The sequence below is a fragment of the Marmota monax genome, unplaced genomic scaffold (genome assembly GCF_021218885.2).
Source record: "Marmota monax isolate L192 unplaced genomic scaffold, Marmota_monax_Labrador192_F-V1.1 WCK01_AAM20220418_F8-fsc00028, whole genome shotgun sequence".
Classification (NCBI taxonomy): Eukaryota; Metazoa; Chordata; class Mammalia; order Rodentia; family Sciuridae; genus Marmota; species Marmota monax.
Window position 1 is genome coordinate 12,756,032 of NW_026694779.1, and position 24,719 is coordinate 12,780,750.

At 39.2% G+C, this 24,719-nt stretch overlaps 1 protein-coding gene and 1 long non-coding RNA gene across 6 annotated transcripts in view; one reads left to right on the forward strand and one right to left on the reverse strand.

Annotated features, from left to right (window-relative positions):
* Cntn3 (contactin 3) overlaps positions 1-24,719 on the forward strand; it is a 332,030-nt gene that overhangs the window by 221,894 nt on the left and 85,417 nt on the right. For 4 of the 5 annotated variants that reach the window (XM_046425549.2, XM_058573015.1, XM_058573014.1 and 1 more), the window contains 6 exons: positions 13,799-14,002; positions 15,059-15,161; positions 15,662-15,846; positions 19,171-19,307; positions 20,221-20,350; positions 21,879-22,029. In XM_046425549.2, coding sequence (XP_046281505.1) covers positions 13,799-14,002; positions 15,059-15,161; positions 15,662-15,846; positions 19,171-19,307; positions 20,221-20,350; positions 21,879-22,029 — 910 coding nt within the window. Of the gene's footprint in view, positions 1-13,798; positions 14,003-15,058; positions 15,162-15,661; positions 15,847-19,170; positions 19,308-20,220; positions 20,351-21,878; positions 22,030-24,719 lie in introns of those variants that run through there. The other variant, XM_058573017.1, reaches the window with a different exon arrangement.
* LOC131423449 (uncharacterized) lies at positions 1,744-23,221 on the reverse strand. Its single transcript, XR_009225050.1, has 2 exons — positions 22,951-23,221; positions 1,744-6,879 (listed from the first exon to the last, which is right to left on the reverse strand). It is a non-coding gene; the product is annotated as an uncharacterized LOC131423449 (long non-coding RNA).

Below are 24,719 nucleotides of genomic sequence, written 5' to 3' on the forward strand. Positions count from 1 at the left end.
AGATGATTTCATTTAAGGGATAGAATAGAGTATGCAAAGGTTATATGCAAATGCCACACCCTTTTACATAAGGGTCTTCAGCATTTGCTCATTTTGGTATCTGCAGGGATCCTGGAAACAGTCCCTGAAGATCTTGAGAGACAATCATAATGTATTATTTAATCCATACAGTAAGCCAGTCTGACAGGTATTTTTACTATTATCTTGACTTTGCAAACAAGGAAACTGGAGCATAAAGTGGAAGAGACACTTGCCCTGACCTGCCCACCTAGCAGGTCCCAGAACCAAAGTTAGATTCTAGTCGTGATTTTTATGATTGTTTTTAATTTTAGTTTTTATATGACCAATAGCTGTACTTTTACCATGACTCTAGACTATTTTATAAGAAGTAATACATTTAAAGGAGACTAACATGTGGAAGCTAACCCAAAATAAGCAGGGGGAAGAATAGAAGTGTCGTGGATTAGACAATGGGGAATGGAGGGAAGGAAGGGGGAAGGAAATAGGCAAAGGAAAGACAGTGGAATGACTCCGACATAGTTTTCCCATGTACATACATGAAAACAACACAGGGAATCCCACCATCATGTACATCCATAAGAATGGGACTCTAACTAGAATAAGAAAGGTTCCATGCTTGTAGAATTATATCAAAGTGGATTCTGCTGGCATGTATAACTAAAAAGAACCAATAAATAAAAAATAATAAAGGAGATTGACTCTTTGAAGGAATAGATATAGAAGATCTTAAACACCAGTTGTCACCAACCTTTCTGAATTGATGAATTCATTTGAAGTGTCAAAATTTTATTATTGTTCACATGAATGTGTGACTATGTGGAGAAATCAGCTCTGTGCGGAGTTCATGGTCTGACCTAGGCTTCCTAGGTTTAAATCCTCTACTATGTTGCATGGCCATCCACCATTATATTAGTTACCTCATTTGTGAAGTGGGGTGATAATACACGCACTTTGGTGAGTAATAAGAAGTTAATATGTATAAATTAAGAATTTTATCATCTGGATCACAATTGGTACTCAATGCTAGTTATTTTTCTTTTTAAATTTTTTTATTGTTGCTATTGATTGACTGGGGATCAAGCTGAGTAATTCATACAGTGGAATGACTCCGACATATTAAGCAAATGTTCTCCCACTGAGCTAAACCCCTAGCCATGGATGTTTTGTATTTTTTCAGAGAGAACATATATGGTTTACAAAAGATATGCTGGATTTAGTACCTTTTAATTGATGGCATGGTTTTGCTATTTGTAGTACAATTCACACATTTTAAATGGCAAGTGCTCAGTGTATCTTATAGGACATATGAGTGTTCCATCTCTCCATCAGCGACAGCTTGTATATGGATCCTCCATACACTGGATTTCCAGTCATTTCGCAGTTCCACAGTCCCCAGTGAATGCACACCATGCATGTTGGCCCCCAGGACTAGCTCTTCCAATCCTCTCTCTCTTTCTCACAATATTTGTACCCTCTGGATTTCTCTTACCTGGCATTATCTTTGCTGGTTTTCCTGGTTAAGTTGTGGAGCACTTCCTTTTATGTCTTACAGGAGCCCAAAGGAGACTTGGAGGGACATCTCCTGTTCTTTCTCCCTGCCTCCATTCATGGTATCTGGCCACCTCGGGTTGATGACCAAATCCTTGTTGCTGAGACTATTCCCATTACCTTTGTGCATAGTTCCTCTGAAGAACAAATTGGTGCAAGAATAGTTTCATTAATTTAAGTTTGAAAATATTTCTCTGAAGAGAAACAATACATTTATTATTGTTAGCAAAGCCCAAGCAAGACGTGTGTCAATGAGCATTAGAAACGATACATAGCTATGAGGTCACTAGATGAGAAACATTGTAGTCTAAATATTTAACACACTCAAGGTGAAGTTATGAAGTTCATTGCCTGCCAGATGAGGGTCAGCTAATTGAATTAATAAAATAAAGAGGTGAAAGAAATTAACTTGCTCATAAATTGCCCAGAAGATATGTTGTTAAAATAAAATACAATACAAAACCAGTGTGGCAGTTAAAATTCTCAGGGTCCTAAACAACAGGATCTCTAGAAGATGGGAAAACTCTTTGTAGCAGAGGATTTGAGTTTGACAGTGCAACTAAAATAGAGGCAATGCTGTCACATGCTGTAGACCAGAGACTGCCTGACTGTAATTGGCAAAAAAAAAAAAAAAATAGAGATATTTATATCACCTGACATCATATTAAAGAAAACAATGAAAGGAAACAAGGGAAATCAGCAGAACAATTTATTTCTTATGAATTTATGGAAAAGAGAAAAACAGTATCATTAGGGAAAATATATTGAAGGTGCACGATTGAATTAGTAGTTGATAGAATGAAGTTTACTATTCCTCCATGGGGAAGAGGAACAGTGAACATTTATGTCAAAGAGTTCAGAATTCCTAGGTAACTGATTCTTGCCTTTGATCAAGGTGGAGCCCTTTGCTCTTCAACTGCAGGTCTACTTATTTTTTTTTTTCTTGATAGAAAAACATTGCATCTTGTTGGTTGAAAATTACTTGCATGATGGTTTTTCTTTTCACAAATGGGCCTGCTTCCTTTATTAGAATTGCCTTATAGAGAAATGTCTGAAAGAAGGAGCAGGTGGTTACATTGATTTTCTTTACTTTGTTCTTTTTTTTTTTTCTTTCTTGGTATTGTTTCAGGTAAATATATTTGGAGTCGACAAAAAAATTTTTAAAGAAAAGCACAGGTGTTTTTACATTCTATTTTAAGTTGTTTCTTTTGGGGGGGAATGCAAATGACAGGAATTAATTGAATTACTAAATATAAACTACTTCAATTTAGGGTCAACTGTAAATGGAACCACAATACTTAGATTATATTAAATATTCGGGTCACTTTAAAAGGCCATTCCCTTTTTAACAATTGAGAGTTATGGCATGAATTTTGAAACCTTTTTGCCTGGGACAAAATGAGCTCAGCTGCCTATTTTAAGTTGAATTCTTTTCTTTTTCTTTCTTTCTTTCTTTTTTAAACTCTACCTACCTCAATGGATACTTGCTCTACAGTTTGCAAATCATACTGAAGCATTATATTTTCTTTTTTTTTTTTTTTGCATTAGAGCATGAATCAGAATAGTTTTCTCCTTGAGAATTGAGTAGAAAGGTCACTAATCCATTAGCCAGAAACAGTCGCCTGAGATTTGTGCAATGCAGGACCCAGCATTAGAGAATCCCATGGTTACAATGTTGCCTTATACAGAACCATGTAGTTACAATGTTGCCTGGTCACAGCCCACCTCCAAATGCCACCCATTCTTACTTATATGCCTTTATTGGCTAACACAGCATATTGGTCTGTTACTGAAAATGACATATTAGTAAACTATAAGGGGGAATTTTGATAAATAAGAGATAAGGAAAGCCCTTTTAACTTCAAGAGTAGACAACTACTAGTAGAAATCAATTTTAGATCAGAAAAACATTAAAGAATCTCATGTGATATAAACAGCCATCATTTTCAAGAGGCTCATAAGTAAAAGGTGTGGATAGAATAAAAGAAACATATTATTTTCTAGCTAAGTTTCATCTAACTGTTCCTTGTTCCTGATCAATGCAAATAGTGGAAGGGAGACTGGGTTACTCTCAATTGTTATAAAGTAGCTCTCAGTGGTTATAAAGGAGAATACTCTTTTAAACCAATCCAAATATTTAATTAAGTATGATGGTTCTATTTACAGTTGTCCCTGAACTATAGCAACATTTGTATTTACTAATTGAATTAATTTCTTTCATTTTTCTTTTTTTCCCAAAAAGAAAATAGAAATTGTGAGTATGCTACAAAGATTCATTCCTTTAGTCATGAATCTTTCCTTGTCCAGAAAATATTCTTTACATTGATTATGGTGTATAATAAAGAGGGAGAGATTAATAAAAAGGCATCTAATGTAAAGTAATAGCAGTATGAAGATTTGATCGATATGCTGGTTGGTCAGTGTGGTAAATAGTTGCAATCAAAGATGAGAATGAGACCATTTCTGGAGACAGAGGTACCTTCCCATGTCCATGGCAGCATCTTTCACAAGGACCAGGATATGGAATCCACCCTTCAACTGGTAGAGGGACCAGAAAATGTGGTATGTATACACAAAGGAATAACATTCCGTCTTTAAGAAGAAGTGAATTCTGTCATTTGCAACTGAATGTTCGGAACTGGAGGACCTTATGCTAAGTGAAATAAGCCATGCACAGACAGACAAAGTCTACATGATCTCAGTAATATGTAGAATCTAAAAAATAGAAATTATAGGAGCAGAGAGTAGAATGGTGGGTTACCACGTGTGAAACAGGGGAATGGGCAGATTGGTCGAAGGGAGAGAAGTTTCATTCCATTAGACAGAGGATTATGATTTTGAGATCTATTGCATTGTTAAAAATAAGGTATCTTACAATTCAGAGTTGCCCAAAGAGTAGATTTTAAATGTTCTCACCATGAAATATTTAGTATATGGTACTTTTACTAATGATAACTATGATACTTATAAATTATGATAAGTATGATAGTGATCTAATAGATACGGTAATCAGCTTGATTTAACCATTTCACATTATATACCTCTATGGAAAATCATGTCATATCTCATTTAAAAATATATAGTTATTGTCAATTAAAATTAAAGAGCTGAAAAGTTCCCATAAGGTTCAAACACAACACAAATAAGACATTTCTGAGAAATTTGAAATTGAGTGGTCACACACATGCACACATATCCTGTTTAACACCAACAGCCTTTTCTTAGGGCTGAATTATTAAAACTGCAGAAAGTGCTGCTGTCATTTGTTTCCCAGACTTTGCAAGGAATTTCTACAGTGCAATGGTGAGATAGATATAGATCTTTCCTTATATCTCTGCATAGCGGAGACAGTGGAGGCCTAGAAACTGTGGGGGCAGCGAACCAATGTGTGTGTAAGAGTACATATTTATTACTTTGCATAAGAAGCAGAGACCTTGAGGTAGCACAAATGCTGATTTTTCAACTCTGTTTTCTACCACTTTCCTCAGAGCCTGTTAAGTGCCTTCTGTATCTGACTTGAACTTGATGCTGTGTGAAATCTCCAGCCTATCCTTTGAGTCCAAAGAAATTAGCATTGACAGAGCCCTCCTAAGTAGGAGGACACACAGGAATTACTTTTTATTATTGATTTATTTGGGTATCACTTTTCCTCATTCCCATGTTTATTTCAGATATTCAGGCTTAATTGCTTGCCCTTTTCTAATCAAATATTAAATAGCCACTATTTCTTAAAAGTCAGGTGCTTTTGCACTGTTTCCATAGTGTAATTGACAATGAAACCATCACCTTTTATTTATCTAGTCATTTGGAAAATTTAGATCAGAAAGATGGAGCTTCCTTTTAAAATGGTGCTGAATTTGCTTTGATGAAAGGTTTGATGTGCAACTGATACCGAGGGCCAGTGCTCCATGTGGGTGTATACATGGGTGTAAGCAAGACAGGAATAAAGCATAAATTTCTCCAATGTCCTAAGGGGTCATTTATTATCCCTGGTAAGAAGACAATGTGGCAGGGTGACTTCATCTTCTGCTAATGACCTCATTTCTATTTACCGCTGAAAATGGACATTTTATTCTGCCTCTAAAAAATCAGCCACACAGCAAGAGAACAGTTCAGCCCCATGACATTTCTTAAAAAGAGTTTAAATTTTCATAAAAGAAAATGAGACCTAATGAGGAATGGACAGTTATTGTGATGCTGTTCCTTTATTCCCTAGTCCTTAATTACTTCAGTTATTTTATTGCACATTTTCCCCATCTACAGGGTTCTTTTGTATCATTTGCAGCCCTCTACAGCCCCTCTCCAGAATTAGCTTGTGAGGGTTGATGTGGGAATTATAGCCCAAAAGTACCACCTCTGGATTCATTAAAGGGTGGGCTTCCTCTCGTTAGCTTGTTCTGAAGAAAATTTCCATTTTGCAAGGGCAGTGTAAATTTTGCATATCATTTTAATAGCAAGGCGGGTCAATCAAATTATAATTGGCTCCAATTAGCACTCCCATGAGCTGTAAGATTCTTTACTTTCTCCTGGACTCTACTTAAAATGAAAATGTTATGTACTGTCACTGAAGTTATAAAAAGTCATCCATTGTTCACTATAAGTACAGAAGAAAGTATAGGTGCCAGCCATACAGCGCTCTAGTGAATATGTGAGATGTGCATACCAACATGCATGTCAGATGGTGCATGCCAGGTGCACCATGTGCCACCGCAGAATGCTTCATTTGAGTGTTCAGGCAGCTATTGGCAACAAAATGTCTAGTCTCCTGCATTGTGTTGGTTCGGAGCTCCTCTCAGATTGCTTTAACCCATTTTTCACTGAATCTGAATTCTTTGGAAAAGGTGCATTTTTATAACAAAGGTGAGGAAGCATAGAAAAAAATACAAAGTGTGTTCTATGTTAAATGCCACTATTATCATTTGGGGTTCTCTTCAGAAGTCCCCTCCCTCTACACAAAGTCCATCTATGTATAGGCTGGGGATTACAGTAATTGCTGGGTCTGTGACCTGAGGGAATTGCCAGGTCTTCATAAAGCATCACAGTAACTCTGTGTCGATCTGGTCAGCTCTCATTTTTCTCTATGAACAATTAAAGTCTCTTCTTTGGCAATTGCTGTATTTCTTTGGCAGCTTGTGGAAGGAACGAAATGCCTTGCAGTGGTTTTGCTTGTCTTCCTCATTTATTTCAAGCCGTTGTTGAACATCATGCTTTGAGAGTCACTGAGTATGGCCCAAACTTCCAACACCTCATCTTGAGATCTCCTTGGAGAAAGAGGGAAGGGCAGGCTCAATCCTACCCATATAACTTGACCTGGTGATTAGAAAAGGAAAGTTAATTTAAAATAAATAAATCCTTTATGAGAAAAAGAATTCATGTATGCACACAAATACATAAAATGGTTATAGATGTGCTCTCTGTGATTCCACACTAACAAATATGGAGGAAAGAGCTTCACTTGATCATCCCAAAGATGCTGCTAGATCCTTATGGGACCAGGAAAGCGATGGAGTCACTTGTTAAGAGCAAAGCCTCCTGCAGGAAGCATTTGAAAGAAAGACAAGGGATGGCGGTGCCTTGAAGAGTCAGAGGAGGATGGATGAGGCTGGCACCCACAGAAAACACTACAATCCTAAAAGACAGGGTGGGACTAAAAATGGTGGTAACAGAGTGTGTCAGAATACTGCATCCTCTACTGGATGGGTCTGTGACCCTGTGGAATGGCCCACATGTGCTCAGTAAGGCTGTCACTAAAACAAGAGACAGAGACTGGAGTTGTGGAGTACTCCCATGTCAGGGGACCCGCAGGAGCTCCCTGAGGGAGTCAGGACAACATGATCACCAACAAAAAGAGCTGGTATGGTAACGGAGGATAGCAAGGACATTGCCAGGCTCTTAACTTGGTCTTTAGATAACACTGACCTGGAGTGGGGTCAGAAAAGTTCTTGAAAGGTCAGATAAATATTGAAAGCTTTACCCACCATGTCGTCCGCGCCACAGCTGCTCAATTCTGCAGTCACAGCATGCAAGGAGCCACAGGCAGACCAGAGTGACTGAACACATGTGAGTTTGCTTCAAAATGCTTTGTTTACAAAGGAGGCAAGAGTTTAGTCTTGACCCCTGGCCATACCAGTGCACACCAGCCGTGAGGAAGAAGGAAGAAAGGAAATCCGGTTCCTTTCATGGTTCTCTTTATCTTAGCACCCACACAAGTCTGACTTTGAGGCAGTCCAGATCAGAATGGATTTGGTAGATGTTTATAGTCTGAACTAGCAACCCATTCTCTATGGTCATCTTGCCTCCAAAGTAACCATTTATGAAACAGGTTTTGAAAGGACCCCCTGGCATGTTAGCAGGCCAGCTACATTTCACCCTTCAGTATAGACGTCTTCCTGACCACTGGCCATTTGTCCTTCAAACCTTCAGTCATCTCCCATTTTCCATCATGGTGTTTTAGCTTGTTGAATATGTACTGCAATAGACCTTCTGCCCAGGAAGTGTCATCTGTAAGCACTGGAGCAGAATTCTCTTCCCAGCTATGTGAGTGACAAGAATCTTGACATCAGGCAGACTTGTACACACTTTTAAACATGTCTTGTTTTAAAGTAGGTCAGACTTCCCAGTTGGCACCACAGAAGATGGCCCAAGTGACTTTTACAATTTTGCCAAACTGCAATTTTGTTTGACAGAATTTCTTCTAGAAAATGCCTGGGCAAAGGATTAAATCTCCCTCATAATGGAATTTTGTAATGGAACTAGAAATAAACCCTTAAGTGCCAGCAGCATGTGTATTAATATTTCTGCAGGTAAACACTAGAGTGACATATTTCATGTTAAACTGACTGGTTTTATATTTGAGTGACCTGGGTAGGAGTGTGGCCAGAGAACTGAAATCATTCATCACATATTACTTTTACAAAGTAGATTGTCAGTACTTCATTTTCCTAATTTATGACTTTGATCAGTAAATCCTCTTAGCTAATAAAAAATATTTCATATTCCTAATATTCACATAGCATTGTTAATAGAGAGCCCACTGGCCATGTTGTTTTGGCATAATGTGCTTACGATTTACTCAAGAGGTTGTGAAAGGTTCTGTAAAGTCTAGCTCATTTGAGTATATAAAATTACCATTTTTATTACAGCTTTTTATTTATCATAGTACATAAAATGATCCTGAAAAACCTCCAAAGAATGCTGAAGTGATATATATTTTCCATTGCAGTATACAATTAACATTTATTGCAAATGCAGATTTTTATGATAAGTAAACTCTGATAGTATTATAACAGATACTTTTTACTTTATTCAGAATGCAATAAATCACACAGTTCTCACCTGCTTTTAGAGTGAGGCCCTATATATTTTAACATTGCCATGCAGGCAATAAATGAAAAGTTAGTGCAGATCTAAGACATAAAAGTTATGTTTCATTCCATCTCAAAGAGAAAGTCTATAAACAAAAGTAGGTGCTACAAATTTCTGCAGACCTCTCATGACACAAAACCATATTAAATGCAGATTTGATTCTCTTCCATGAGTCTTTAAGGGTCTGAAGTTCTGTAAAAAAATAATCACTAATTCATTTGGTTTGAGCTGCTGTAGTTTGAGATCTATCTGCCTCTTTTTAAATACTCCGATACTCCCTCCCTGCATTACATTGATCTTGCCTGCTTCTGGGTTGGGCTTTCCCAATACAGGCTTTCTCCAGTTTTTTGTCTCTGCTCATTTGTTTTCCTTTGTAACTTTTATCTAGAGCATTTAGCGTGGTATGTCGCACATTATAAATTCTCAATTGTTATTAGCTGGTATCATTTATGTTAGTTTCCTGTCATTACTGTAACCAATTACTGTAAACTTAGTCACTTATAAAAACTCACATTTATTGTGTTACAGTTTTGGAGAACAGAGGTCCAACAGGGGTGAATGGCACTAACATCGAGGTGTCCGGAGGTGGCAGGGCCACTCTCCTTTTGGAGATTTAGACCCTGGTCTTTTCTGGCCTCCATAGGCCACTTTCAGTTTTTCACTCATGGCTTTTCCCATTGTCTTCAATCCCAGGTCACAACACTTGAGATGCCTCTCTGACTCCCTTGCCTACTTCTTTCTGTATATCCTTTTTTTCTTTGGCCTTAAATACCCTGCCTTTCTCTTTAAGGACCCTTAGTATCACATTTGACCTTCCAATGAAGTCCAAGACAATCTTCCCATCTCAACCTCCTTATTTTAATTCCATTTGCAGTGTCCCTCTTGCCGTGCCAGGTTACAGGTTCCCAGGTTTCAGGGATAGAATGTGGACTTCTGGGGCAGATACTGTCTTTGCCACACCAGCATTAGGCCCAAACTCTCTCTCAAACGTTTACCTCATTGTTCCCAGCACTCCAAGGGCATTTACTTCTGCTTTCCTGCCTCCGTCTCAGATTCGAATTTCAGCATGACCGCTTCTAGCCCCAGTGCTCCTCTCCTCTTCATGTTTCTGCTGTTTCTTCTCCTGATCTTTCCTGAAAATCACGTTAGTTTTTCTTCATCCCAGCTGAGGATCTTTACTGCCTTGGTTTTCTGAGGCTGTTACAGAGGAAGACCATTTTATTATTCAGCAGCTCTTTCAAGTTACATGGGAGGTTTGGGGCCTCACCACAGAGGTGAGGGCCCCATAAATGGAGAATTGTTTTGTTCTTCCTGTGGTGGGGCATCCGGACAGGGTCAGTGGATGCTACTGTGGACTGGGATGCCCATGACCCTCCCTTGACTGGAGGGCAGGATCTATCTGTCAGTCAGGTCAGGCTGTGCATGTTTGGAGAGCCTGGGGTGCGCACAGGTGATCAATTTGATGAAAGTGAAGAGAGAAAGTGATCCCTAGGAAAGGAAGTCATTGCAGATGGACGTTTCCTGCAGATCCAAAGGGAGGGACATTCCAAATACAGAAGAGTCTGTGACTCAATTTCAGCAACCTTTATCTCCTCGGTTCCCTAAAAGCAGAAGTCATAATGCAGTTAAAGGATCAGACTTGAAGAAAAAAAAATAAGATACTGGAGAAGTACCTATGAAGGGTGAGGGGGACAGCACAGAAACAGGCTGAGTTCACAGATACTGGGTTCCCATATCTGTGTACAAAGAAAGAGGAGGAAAGCCTTACAGGAAGAAAGACTGCTGCCCAGCTCCGAGAACACCAAGGCCGTGGTGATGGGGTGCTCGAGCCACAGCTGCCAGTTGGAGAAATCCTGTGCTGGTCAGAAAGCTCTGCGCTACCCTGGGGGGCGTGGCCACCCCATACAGGACTGCAGGCAAAGGCTAGGGTCAACTGTGTTCTATGTGGTGGGTTCTCCTAAAATGACACCTGAGTGGAACACCTCTGTCTGCCAGAGTCATCTCCTGGATTTTTTCCATATTTATGTATTCATGCACACTTAGGGAACAACTCAAAATGATTTTAATGTGATTTCTTCATTTTATTTTTCCTAACAACAATTCCTATGTCATATAGACAAAACCATCATAATCTCTATAATAATAGAACACTTTAACAACATTTAAATATTACCAATATTAATTTTAGAATTAAAAGAAAGCCTATAAATATAGTCTTACATATATTGTTTTATGTTGAATATTTTCAGTTAAAATTACATTTGGGTTATTTGTTGCACAAAGCTATTGTCCCTGTATTCTAGTTGCTCTCTGATGTTCTCTTGTATGCATTTACCAGACTGTAGGTTTTCTGATGCAGATTGTGAGTTCTCTCCATCATCTGTTCTCATTTTAATATAAATTAGTTTAATAAGTTGACTTCTTAATCCAAATGCCCAGTAAAAGTGTTGCATGTTGGGGAGCCGTAGAAGTTTCTGGCTGTCTCAGGAAAGAGAGAGGGCGGCCATATTGATTCACATACAGAACACTTTGGAAAGAAGAGCACATTCCTTTGCCTCCCTTCAAGCATGGTGAGGCTGTGGGCATTGGGGATGTTACATAGGTCTGGATACTGAGAGCAGCAGAAAGACCCCAGAGGGCTATAGATAACAATAGCTGCTAGTTTTAACAGTTACAGAATAAATTCAGCCTACTCTATCAGCATTATTTGTCTTTATAGTTCATTCAGTACTGTTGTAACGGTGGTTAAATAGGAATCAGTTTAGGCATGAGAGTAACTGCTGGGTGGAGACTCGCAACACATTTTATTTTCATACAACTCAGTAGACAACTTCATATTTCACAACCTAGTGCCTGACTCATTAAACCTTCATGAAACATGCTTTACTAACATGACTGAAAAATCAGTTCAACCTTAAAACTAGATTTCTGAGCGTTCCTTTCGCGGCTCATTGGCTGATCTTGGGAGACACTGAGCATTTATGTTTGCCTTGGGAGTGGAAGTCAGTCGTCAGTCTTCATTTCCAAGTTCTTGGCAAGCTTTCTCCATTTTGGCCTTTCACATGCCCTAGGCTGTACCTGCAGTGCTTTTATTCCTTTTTTGCTGAGAGTTCTCTTGTCCTTCCAGGTTTGTTCTTTATTCATGCAAAACTGTCACCTGTCACTCCGCTTCAACTTATTCTAGTTCTCCTCCAAATCGCACACATTGGCCCAGTCTGATCTGTATAATGGTTTCCTGTCCCTAACCCTACCACATTCAAAGATCTGTAACCATTGAAATGATACATTAAATGCCTTTGAACTTGTCACTTATTAGTTATTTTGATTTGTACCTATTTTCCAAAAATTATTTCAAGAAAACATTACATTATTTAACCAATACGGTAAGGTCAATACAACTGTTAAAAAAAAAAAAAAATTGAACAGAGAAGTAGGAGTCCAGGAGCCATCCACAGCTACTGTGCTTCAATACCCACTGGCATCTGAACGATCTCAGCCAACTAGAACCAAGCAGCATGGTATTATTTAGCCCCTGTTATTGCAGAGAACAAGAGCTCTTCTGCATAAAGTTGCTTTTCATAGGCCCTGAAGTTCATGGAAACACTCATAGCAGACTTTACTTGCATAGTCAGTAGCATGAATTCATCCTTAATTAACAAGTGTTGATCAAGGACTTATTAAATGCCTTTGGATGCTTCAAAAACTTGGAAATGAAGCCTGATGACTGACTTCCACTCCTAATTTGAGGAGAAAGAGGAACAGTTGGAGTAAAATTAGCATTACTTGTTTATCACATGATAGGAAGACAGATAAGTAAATAGATCATGACTTCTCCGGTGATAAATGCATTCCCTGAAAGATACCTTGGGTTGCCCTATGTAGGTGCCCAACTGAGATAAGGACCTTTAAGGAAATCTTCCTTGAGGAGTTGATTCCTGATGTTGGAGAGAAATTTTTGCAGACCCTGTGGAAGTCAGCAGAATGTGGTTTGGTGTTTGTTAATCAGGTGTCTGTCACTGTGATCAAAATATCTGACAAGAACAACTTAGAGGAGGGAAAGTTAATTTTGACTCACAGTTCTAGAGGCTGCTCTGAGCCTGAGATGGGCAGAACTTGGTGGAGAGGTACTTCTTCTTTCATGGTAGCCAGGAAGCTGAGAGAAGGCAGGGGGAAGCTACTGCAAAGAAGATATACTCTTCCACAGCATACCCCCAGCGACTCACCTCCTCTAGCCCTGCCCCACCTGCCTAGTGACCACCCAGTCAGTCCATCAAAAGTAAGATGGATGGTTAAGGTTGCAGTTCTGACAATCTAGTCATTTTACCTCTGAATATGTCTGCATTAAGTTAGGACTTTGGGAGGGCACTGCACATCCAAACAATAACAATGTTGAAAGTGAAGGAAACAAAAAGAGAGGATTTGAGAGGCTTTGAGCAAGGACTTGGCCCTGAAGGGACTCCTACTGAGGTTAAGCAATTATGCATTATTCCCAAGAAGATAGAAAGTTGTGCAAAGATTGATGTCAGAATTGCCTTGATTCTGTTGGTAATTTTGAAATAGCATAGAATGCACAGTACAGAAGTACAGGCTAAAAGGGAGGAAGACCTAGGCCAGAGGCTGGTTAGGAGGCCTGTGGAGTAGAGGTGGTGCTGAGAGCAATATCATGGCTCCCAGAGGATGCTGATCAATTGTTTCCATCATAGCAGAGAAGGAATGCAGAATCATTTCATCTCTTTCTCTTCTGGAACCACAGCAAAACCACCCAGCATGCCTTTGAAGGAAGGTAATTGTGTATATTTCAGGTCTCCTGTGAGAAACTGACTTTAATCATGGAATTTATTTCTCTCTCCCCAAATTTTGTTAGAACTATCCTATGCCTGGATCTTCAATGAATATCCATCATTTGTTGAAGAAGATAGTCGGAGATTTGTCTCTCAAGAGACAGGGCATCTCTACATTGCCAAGGTGGAGCCATCTGATGTGGGGAATTACACCTGCGTAGTGACAAATATGGTGACACATGCCAGAGTGCTGGGCTCCCCAACTCCTCTGATGCTGCGCTCTGATGGTAGGAAATGTTTCAGTGTCCTCTGACTGCAAATAGGGTCCTGACTACAGGCAGAAGCAAGCTAGGAAAAGTGAGAACTATATCTGGAAAAATTATCACTCAGAAGGGGCAAAGATTATTGATGAGTAGGTGACAGAAATAATTACATAAACCCTAGGTCCTTTACATAATCCTTACTCAGGACCTCCTCCATAGCTTTCAGAGACCACTGCCAAATGGAACAGGGCTTCCTCATTTAAAGATCATGAAGAATTTCAAGATGGCAGCAGGGGAGCATTGAAGCAGGCCTGAGGACCCAGAGCTGGGACCCAGGTTTTGTTCCCATCAAGCCCAGGAAGTCACCTGCTCTGACTTGCCTGCTGGAGGTTCCTAAAGCGCTGAGTATTTTGTTAGAGATTAAAAGGCATCACTGAAAAACAAAATTAAAAATCTGCTTCATCAACACCTCCATGGCTGCTGTTTTAAGAGTCTGTGAGCAGCAGTGGGAGCAGATTTGCTGCCCCTTAGCTAGGGACCCATTTTAACTAAGTCACATCTAATAGGGCACAATGCCAGAACACACAGTATGGAAACACCTTCCAGGCCCTTAAAATTGAGTTTGACCTCTCCTGTTTATTAAGTCACTATTTCTTGACTCCAGGGAGCCATTTAATAAGTTTAAGGTTGGTGTCTATGCTACTGGGGTACCATGAAGTAAATTTTCCACTATAATTTTTGTTCCTTAGGAAGTTTCAGGAAGTCTCAATGCATTCATTGTTTATTTCAGTTTGACTACAAATGTCCACATTGAATACAGAGTGACAGAAGCCTCCCATTTTCTACAGTATAAAATGCACAGTGTTCCCTGTAATGGGACAACTTGTAAATACTTATGAATCTGAGAATTCCAAGTTCTTAAGTGCTTATTAATGTTGCATGTTTGAGCCAGGTTAGCACCAGTGAGTAACTTAAATCACCGCAAAAAGCCAGTTCCCCATGGAGCAAAATAAAGTTTTATTTAAGAAAACAAGGCAATTTCAAAGGCAGCACTATCAACTTAATATTCTGGATTCACAGGTGTGATGGGTGAATACGAGCCCAAAATTGAAGTTCAGTTTCCAGAAACTCTCCCGGCAGCTAAAGGTTCAACTGTGAAATTGGAATGTTTTGCCCTTGGAAAGTAAGTTTTGTTATGTTCCTTCTGTGCCACTGGGTTGCTGTAGGAGATTGGGGTGGATTGTGACAGGCTCCCCTTTACTTCTAAAATTTACTTACCTTTAGAAGGAAGGAAATAATGCAGGAAAAAATATGCATATATAGTATACATATATAATGTAATTTGAAGTTTTCAAGATAATTTGGAGGAAAATTACCATGCCTGCCTAATTTCATGAACTAAAATGGTGTTCTTTCTCGTGTCCATTTGTTGTATTATATATTTTAGGCTTCATTTTTTGTTTTTTCCTGTAAATCATGAATTTAGTCAAGAAAAATGCAGTTTATTTTTGTCAAAATATCAACTTCAAGGGTTAAATCTTTTGGCCTCATGTGTGTAAGTGAAAACTGGAATGTTATACATTTGAAACCCACCACTTTGGATCTATCTTAACCAAAGCTTTCTTTTTTCAAGTCCAAAAGGCTTCCAGACAATAGCAAACCAATTGATGATTTTCTTCTTAGCCCTGTACCCCAGATTAACTGGAGAAGAAGTGATGGGATGCCTTTCCCCAGCAAAATCAAATTGAGGAAGTTCAATGGTTTGCTTGAAATCCCTACCTTCCAGCAGGAAGATGCAGGCTCCTATGAATGCATCGCTGAGAATTCACGAGGAAAGAATGTGGCCAGAGGGCGTCTCACCTACTATGGTGAGCATCCCTGGCTTGGGCAAATTGGATTTGCAAATTGTGGGGAGATTGTAGCAGAATCTCCATTTTTAACTTGTTCTGCATTTTATTCTTTCTTATTCTGCTCAGTGAGGATGGACATCTGTCATGGCAGGAAAGAATTAAAAAGAAATAAAAATATGCAATAGGTTGGATATTTATTCCCTTTGCATTTTAAAATAATTCATATGGTAATGAAGTATTTTATACTTTTTTAAGAATGACCTTTCATACCCTTAATACATTAGAGAGAGATCTCCTTTCTGTCTGCTCTCTTCTCTATGAAAGGAGGTTTTATATCTTTCTTTCTTGTCTTTTTCTAAGCAGAAAAAATTGCCTACTGGGAAGAATTACAATTACTGTATCAGAGAATCCAAATAAACTCAGAATCTTGTTGAGTTTATCAGTATTATTTGGTCCTGTACAATAATGTATTTGTACTCTATTTGCTGCCTTTAATTTGTAATCACATTTATTTGATGTACTGCTCAATTTGGATAAGGAAAGAATAATAATGTTACCCTTATTTGGAGTCTCTTTGGAGGAAAATTAGATTGTCTTTTTCTTTTCAAAATTCATTTCCAATTTCCTTTTGTTTAAAAAAAAATACAAGCCCCTTGGTTTTGATGAAAATATGATTTAGAAAGTATAAATACATGATTTTACAAATTGCATCTGTAAAATACGTATAAATGTAAGCTCATTGAATACGAATTTGCAATTTAATCATTAGAGACATTGTAAAAACTAGTGCGCATTCACCAATTTTGTGAAAGGTAAATTGCATTATGGTCTATTTGTTTTGGAAACTGAGAACTGAAGCAGTGTGCAGTGCCCACCTGGTTAACACGCGGGGATGTTACAGGGACGAGCGGGGTACACAGACAGTTACTGAAATGGTAGGGCTTCTCAGGTCCCCATCAAAAATCTGAAGTCTGTGAAAGCAACAGCTCTGACGAGATCCATACTTGTTATGTTGCCTTGAGCTTTTATGATCTGTCAGAGATGAAACTCAGACCTGAACTAGTAGCGCAAGTCCTTCTGTCTTGTGAGTGTCTCTTCTTTGACACAAGGAGTTGGGTATGGAGGGAAGCATCTCAGGTGTCCAGGTCTCAGTTGGTGGGACAATGTGGAAATGGTGGAGGTGGTAAGGAGAAGATGAGCACCTAACTTACCTGGCTGTACAGCTCAAAAGCCCCCACAAAGGAAGTCACCTTTGTTCCTACGTAGGCTAGTGTCTTTTTTTGCTCCCTCCCAGGAAAAGAAGTGACCGTGGAGAGAGTGCACAGCAAAGTCCAGCTGTCTTCGTGTTTCAGCGGTGTCTTTACCCCTCTGTAGCAGAATCCCTGCCTCAATCATAAAGCACTATATGTCTCAGATGACGGGAAACAGGAATTTGTCATCAGACTGTGGCTCAGTCTCTTATTTTTACTTCTCTTTCCTCATTTGTCCTTTTCCTTTTTCCACAAGTTGGCATCTGCTATAATCCAAAATGGCCACCAACAGTGAGGAGCAGACCAGTGGCGGGAGGGATGAGGTGTCTAGCCACCTGCTCCTCAGATCCCTTTGGCTGCATGTTTACCCATAAAACAGTCACTGTAAGGGAAACTGAATTAGATGATGTAAGATGTCTGGGACACAGTGAAAGGTGGAGTTTCCTTGGGGTTTATGGGAAAGGTGAAGCAGAGAGAGAATGAAAACATGAGGTTATTTTAGAAATAAGAAAAAGAAGAAAATAATGCACAATAGAAAACCAATAGCATCTGCTGTACTTTATAAAGAAGGTAGACTCTTGCTTTAGTCTGTTTTATAGATAATGTGATATGTACCTAAGAAATAAATCAGAAATTAAAGACATAGAGAGTTTCATGGAAGTTTCCATTTTAGAAGACTAAGATTGTGCATTCAATAAATGCCATGTAGTTCTCTGTCTGTTCTAATATTTCATGTAAAACGTGGTCTGATAAAATATTTGGATCTCATGTGATGGATAAAGGAGGAAACTGTGATTAATGTGACAGTTATAATCCCACGGTTGGCTTGGTCCAGCAAATGATCCTCCCTTTTGGAGAAGAAGAATACTAATATGGACATTGCTTGGAAATTTTTGCTGGAAACTCAAATCTCTGTCAAAATCTTACCCCTGAGTTTATTTGAGATCTCATTCCATTTCAGCATGGTAATTCCTGAAAAAGGAAAACGTGTTGTAATATAAAGTGGAGAGCAGTGATTTTGGACTGAACTATACTTCATATTGGGCAAGTAGTTTTATATAAAACAGATAAAAAACAAAAACAAAACAACAAAAAATAAACAAGGAAAAACTTAGGGCGGTACATTTTTAGTAAAAGCTAAATAGCCCTAGTTTCATTTCAATTTCATTTACAAAAAAAGCAATTTTATGAGATAGAAATGGAGAGACAAATCTTCCCATGGTCGCAATTAAATAGAAATAGATAAACTGTTCCTCCATATGGGGAATGCAAATACGACTCCACAGTACACATCACATGCATAATGCAAAGTGAAACCAGTAAGACATCTCACCTCCCAGTTTGGGATCGAGATTGCAAGTTGAGACTTGGCGGAATACACTGTGTATATCGAGTGGCTTCCATGGCAAGTGGCACATTGCTTTCATCTGTAAAAAGTATTTCCAAATACCTTGTAAAACATAAATGGAAATGATTAATCTACTCTATCCAACTGATTTGCATACATAATTTAAAGTTGCATCAGTTTCTTCTCTTTCCGGTGAAAATATCACATGATTCAAGTGAAACCAATTTATCCATCTTTTGCTGTTTCATTTTAATTCACTCAGAGGTTCCTGAGATGTTCACTGGTTTGTATTTAATTATGAGTTATTTCTAACTTGATGGAAATTGTTTTACTCAGTTATAGAAATTTCTTTCCTATGAAAATTAATATTTAGTTCCTAATGAAGACCAGCATTTTACCGTCAATCACTTATTAAGTTGTCATTACTTGTGATCTCATGATTCAGAAATACACTTAAAAAAATCAACTTTGTGTACCTGCATTATTCTCTATTAATAGAAACCTGAAGAATATCATACAGATCGCAGAGTTTGGAAAACTGAATTAGAAGCTTAATGAATTTGGCTTAAGGAATGAGAGATTGCAGCATCCATCTTCAAATTTTATACGTCCACTCATTAGATACTTAGTGTATTAAATATGATTCTGTCTTCCTGGTCACTTTAATCTGTTACCTGGAGCCTAATATTCATTTATATTTACCTGGATAAGGCTTTTATTTTTTATTTGCTGTTTACTTTACAGCAAAGCCTCATTTGGTTCAGCTCATAAAAGACGTGGAAATGGCTGTGGAGGAGAGTCTTTATTGGGAATGTCGGGCAAGTGGAAAGCCCAAGCCCTCCTACCGGTGGTTGAAGAATGGAGATGCCCTGGTTCTTGAGGTAAGACAGCCTGCCTGTCAATCTGCCCTCAGCCTGCTCTGTGTTACCTGAATGCTTTCTCTAGTTCCCACTACCAAAAGTGACTGGTGGTTTTCACTCTTTTCCTTTGTATCTCAGGAGTGGAATGAATGGAGAATAATAACCCAGTCAAGTACCCAGTCTGCCAATGAGAAGATATTTGCAACTTTGCATATTTTCATTGGCTAAGGGTGATTTGTGGTTTCGTGAACTTAGTCTATAAAATAATACACTATGCTTTTGGTATTGAAATCAGAGAAGGTCTTCCTTTAATCAAATATAGAAAGTTTTTCTGTTTTTCAACTTGTATGGCCTCTGGAGAATAATTGTATCTATTACTCGGTTGCCCTGTTACCTGAGCACTGATTTTCTGATTCACCTTCGCTCTCTAGCTATGTAATCTTGGCTCTTTTTTTTTTTTTTTAACTAAGCCAATTATGTTCCTTTGCATTTCTAGACATAATTATCCATACTTCTTTTAAAAACCCTGGTAAATATGTGTGTTTTCAAGAACACTTTTTATACAATAAACTTATAATTTTCCAACTCACACGGTTTTTAAAAAACTGTGGTGAAAATCTTTTCAGTTGATACAATGGAACATTCTTTAATGTCTGAAACTTTAACATGTGTTAAAAATAAAAGGACTTCCATATTTTACTTCCGGCTTTATTATTTATTTTACTAATGTACTTTGGGGCTGTATGATGCTTATTCATATTTCCAGTGTGTCTCTCAACTTTCAAAGAAGGAAAAGGTTCAATTTCAGGTGAGCCCGCTTAATACACTGAGGAAAAGGTAGACGTGTTGTGTCTGATTGAAATGGTAGTGAGTAGTGCTCATTTTTTTCTTCTAAAATTTTGCTCATGCGCAAGACATTTTTGTTATTGTCTAGGAGAGAATACAGATAGAAAACGGTGCCCTTACAATATCAAACTTAAATGTGACTGATTCTGGCATGTTCCAGTGTATCGCAGAAAACAAACATGGCCTCGTCTATTCCAGTGCTGAACTCAAGGTTGTCGGTAAGACCAATTTTCTCTGCTCTTCATTGTTCTTGAATCCTCCCTTCTTGTCAGAAACTGAAATATGTGCTTTACATATTGGATTCCTGCATCTAGTAACACTTAGAGTGTCAAACATGATTATTCAGGGTTTCTAACCAAAGCATGCATTTGAATGATTTCTAAGGAAAAGTAGTGATGAGGGACAAAATTAGAAACCAAAAGTTGAAGTAAATCCACAGAAGGAAGAAAGTGTTGGCCTGACCCATCTCTGTCCAGCTCCAGGTTTATGGTGAAGAAATGCTTCTTAACGCAAAAGTGATCTGGGCCTTTCCTGCTGATGGGCCATCAAAGCAAATACCGAAATTGGAATCAATACCATTTGATTGCAAAGGGGTTGCTTTTGTCTTATTCTCGTCCAATACTGGACATACTGAAGCCTTAATTAGCCAAGGTTTCACTAACTGAATCATGAATTCTTTTCTTCTTGTTGCACAAGATATAAGAGGAGAAATGATATGTTTTATCATGTTTAGGACAGTTTTCCCAAAGGACACTTACATTGCAAATGATGGAAAATTCAACATTTTATCCTGTTATGGCATAGCATAAAATAGGCAAGGAAAGAAGGAAGGGAGGTAGAGGGAGGGAATGAAAGGGGGAGGAAGGAAGGAGTTCATCAGTCTATGCAAGTTAAATGGAGACTGCAGATTTCAGCCTAACTTGATCTAGGGTGCAAATATCATCATGGGTATTAGGTTCCATGTGAAGTTTCCCAAGAAATTGAGTTTATTATCATAGTCAATCCATGGGGAAAAAAAATGATGGCTTTCTTAATAGCTTAAGCTCAAGCCATAGCCCTGCGGTCAGTGGCCTCAGGTAGCCTGATTTGAGTCATTATGCATCTATCTGCTTATCACTAACCAATCCTTATGGCCAGAGGGCAATAAGGCCCTGATGGGGTAGCTCATTGACTTTCAACAGAACACAGTCTTGCTCCAAAGTATATGTGGAAATGCCTGGAGATAGTATTGGTGGTTGTAAGTAGCGGGAGGGATGGGGCCCTTGTGTGATATTAGCATTTGGTGGACGGAGGACAGAGAGGCTGCCAGCACTTGTACAGTGCACAAGACTGCCTCTGCACAAATGGTTATCCAAGTGCTGTGCTCTGGAAGTCAGCAGAGATAAGTCCTAACCCCGTCTTCATGGGATGAGCTTTTAAAAGTTTTCTGTACTAAGTGATCTCCTTTAGTTCAGTGAGCTATTTTAAAGCCTTTACAGTCAATATTAAAAATTCCTACATAAAGTAATTGTTTCAAGATTTAGGGCCTGCCCCAAACACCATAGCACACATTTCTTTTTTAACAGTGAAACCCCGTGAGTGGTGCACCATAAATCAAATAAATCTGGTGCCAACATCATGCCTGTCACGTTAAATCTAAACACGGCTGTACTGTCAACCTTTCAGATTTACAGGAAGTTAAAAACATGATCCAGTGCTCATTAAATCGATGATCTCTCATTCTCTCTCTTCTTACATTCTTTTCAGCCTCTGCTCCGGATTTTTCAAAGAATCCCATGAAGAAGTTGGTTCAGGCCCAGGTGGGCAGTCTGGTGAGCCTGGACTGTAAACCCAGGGCCTCCCCCAGGGCGCTGTCTTTCTGGAAGAAGGGGGACACAGTGGTGCAAGAGCAAGAAAGGTATTCTCTTGTCCACACAAGTGGCCGCCAACTTCCTTTTCATATTCCGTAAGGTCACAGCAGGTCTTCCACATGAGCCTCAGTACCATAGCATCTCAGTGGGCCAGGAGGTGTTCAAGAATCAGCACAGTGGTAGTTTTGTTCTCTGATACTCTCATGGTGACAGTCGCATGTTGGTGGAGTCTAGAAACAGACAACCCCTCATCTAATTTCTACCCATATAGAAGGCTGTCTTGTAGCAAGGGGTTTCTTCCCCAGTCCTCTGGGGAGAACCAACCAGAACGGTAAAGGAGTGCCAGCCCCAGAAGCAAGGCAGCATCATGCAGAACAAAGAGCAGATGAAAACACAATAGACTGTGCAGAGATCTATACACACACACACACACACACACACACACACACACACACACGCTGCTGGCCCCTGTGCTGAATCATACACAACACAGGTGTTTCCTTTCAGCCAAGGCTTACTGGTTTGTATAATAGCATTGAAATGAAGAGGTAGAATGAGCTGAGTTAAAAGCACAATTCAAGAGCCCCAGGGCTGGCCTCGCATTTTCCTTCTGCCTTTTACTAGCTCAGTGAAGTGACCCCATCTTTCTGGGCCTCATTTGTTAGTGGAAATGATGACAGTTTATGTCTCATGTTGAGAAGATTATATGGACAAACTGCATAAATATTCATAAAGCACTGAGATCAATCCCTGGCAGAGAATAAGCATATGTCCTAGCCGTTATTACTATTTATTAAGTACTTACTATCTGCCAGATACTGTGCTCCCAGCTTGCGATAGCACAATAACAACCCCGAAGGGCCCGTGTCCATAGGTTGAAACCATGTGGCTATGTTACAGCAAGTGGTAAAAGGTAAGCTTTCAGATAGAAAGATTAACTTGAGTTAGTTGTATGGGTCCAAACTCACCTGAGTCCTTAAAGGAGGAAGAGGAGGACAGAAGGATGGCCAAGGAGATGTAATGTTCAAAGATGTGATGATCCCAGACAGATGGGAGGTACAAGAAGGATCATCATGCGTGTGGCTGGATTGTAGGTTGTAGTAGGCACCACTGGCACAGGAACAGGGCCTTGGCTTCATGACCTCCGGGGACTGAATTCTACCAACAGTCCCACGGAGCACAGAAGGTTCTAGAGCCTTGGGAAGGAGCTAGGCTCTGCTAACACCTTGATATTGGCTCACTGAGAACTAGACTGGACTTCTGACCTCCAGAACATTTGAGAATACATTTGCCTGAGTGTAGGCCCCAGAGTTTTCGGTAAATCATTACACCAGCAACAGGAAGCTGAGCACACAAATTATCTCCTTGAAACATTTCTGCAGCTAAGGAGAAAACCAGAACTTAGAGGGATTGTGTGATTTGCTAAAGTGATTCTTTAGTCTTCTCTGATTGACAGTCTGGGCTTTTTTGACTCTAGGGTGAAACCACTGAGCCTTTTTAGCCTCACTGTTTGTACAGGATTCCAGGATCTTATAGGTGATCTCAAGTGCTGAAGCAACTCCCAGTGATTACTTTTGAAAATGAGAAGAAAAAAAAAAAAACATGCAATAAAACCTTAGGACAACATACTCAGATCCCTTTTCTAAAATTGCAAAGTCCTTTTGCAGGCAACTCAGTTGAACTGCTTGTAGATTATGGGCCAAGAGATATTTTCCTGAGTCAGTACCCCACAGCATGTGCAATGCCACCATTCCTTGACAGCAGACAGCATCCTTAAAAGGCAAGCACAGGGGGACCAGGCAAAACTGGGACCCAAGTGGGTAGACCCAGTCCAGCCCAGTGCTGTGCCACACAGAAGAGATTGCTAGAACAGGAAGCTAATTAGTGATTTGGAGTTTGATTTTGTAAACTGGTTTCAATAGGACAGTATAAACCAGTTCCTTTGGACTGTGCTAGAAGTTAAGTCTTCTGAACAATTGCTAACTATGTTGTGGGGACATTTTAGTAGTTTGATTGCATACATGAATTAGAGAGCGATTATTTCCCCGGGACTCTGTGGGTTACACAACAATAAAGCCACTTGTCCTCACAGTAGTATACAGAGTAGGCAGAGGTTTTAATCTTAATTTTAAAAGGGGATTTTAAAAAGATTAAGAGATTTAGCTAAAGGCATAAAGGAGAGATTCACTCCCACAATGTACAGGGATGTTGTAAGTTCCGGAGTCTAAACTGGAATTTCTGACTTGGACATGTACAATCCTTAGTTTTTTTCATCTGTTAAATATAGGCAATAATTCTGAGCCTCACCTAGTTGTATAATATAAACCTTTAGCATAATGACATTGGTAGATATATTGATCATTAAGGGTGAGGTTATGCTACAAATAAAGTGTTGAAAGTAACATTGGCTAAAAAAGGAGTTTCTTGAGTGTTGTTTAGGAGTTCAGTGGTTCGTTGGTCTCTCTGAAGGTAGACATCAGGTCTGCCTCGACTCGGGTTCACACACATGCACCTACCCTCATGCTCTGCCACCATCCTCACCTCATGAACCAAGAAGACTGCCTGAGCTCCAACCTCGCACTGACATCCCAGGCAAACACAAGGAGGATGATAGAAATAGGTATACTTTCTCTATTTTAAGAGACTTCTCTGAAATCCCATATAGCATTTTCCCTTGTACCTTACTGATTATCAATTAGTAAATTAGTTCCCTGCTGTACTGAATAGCAAGAGAAGC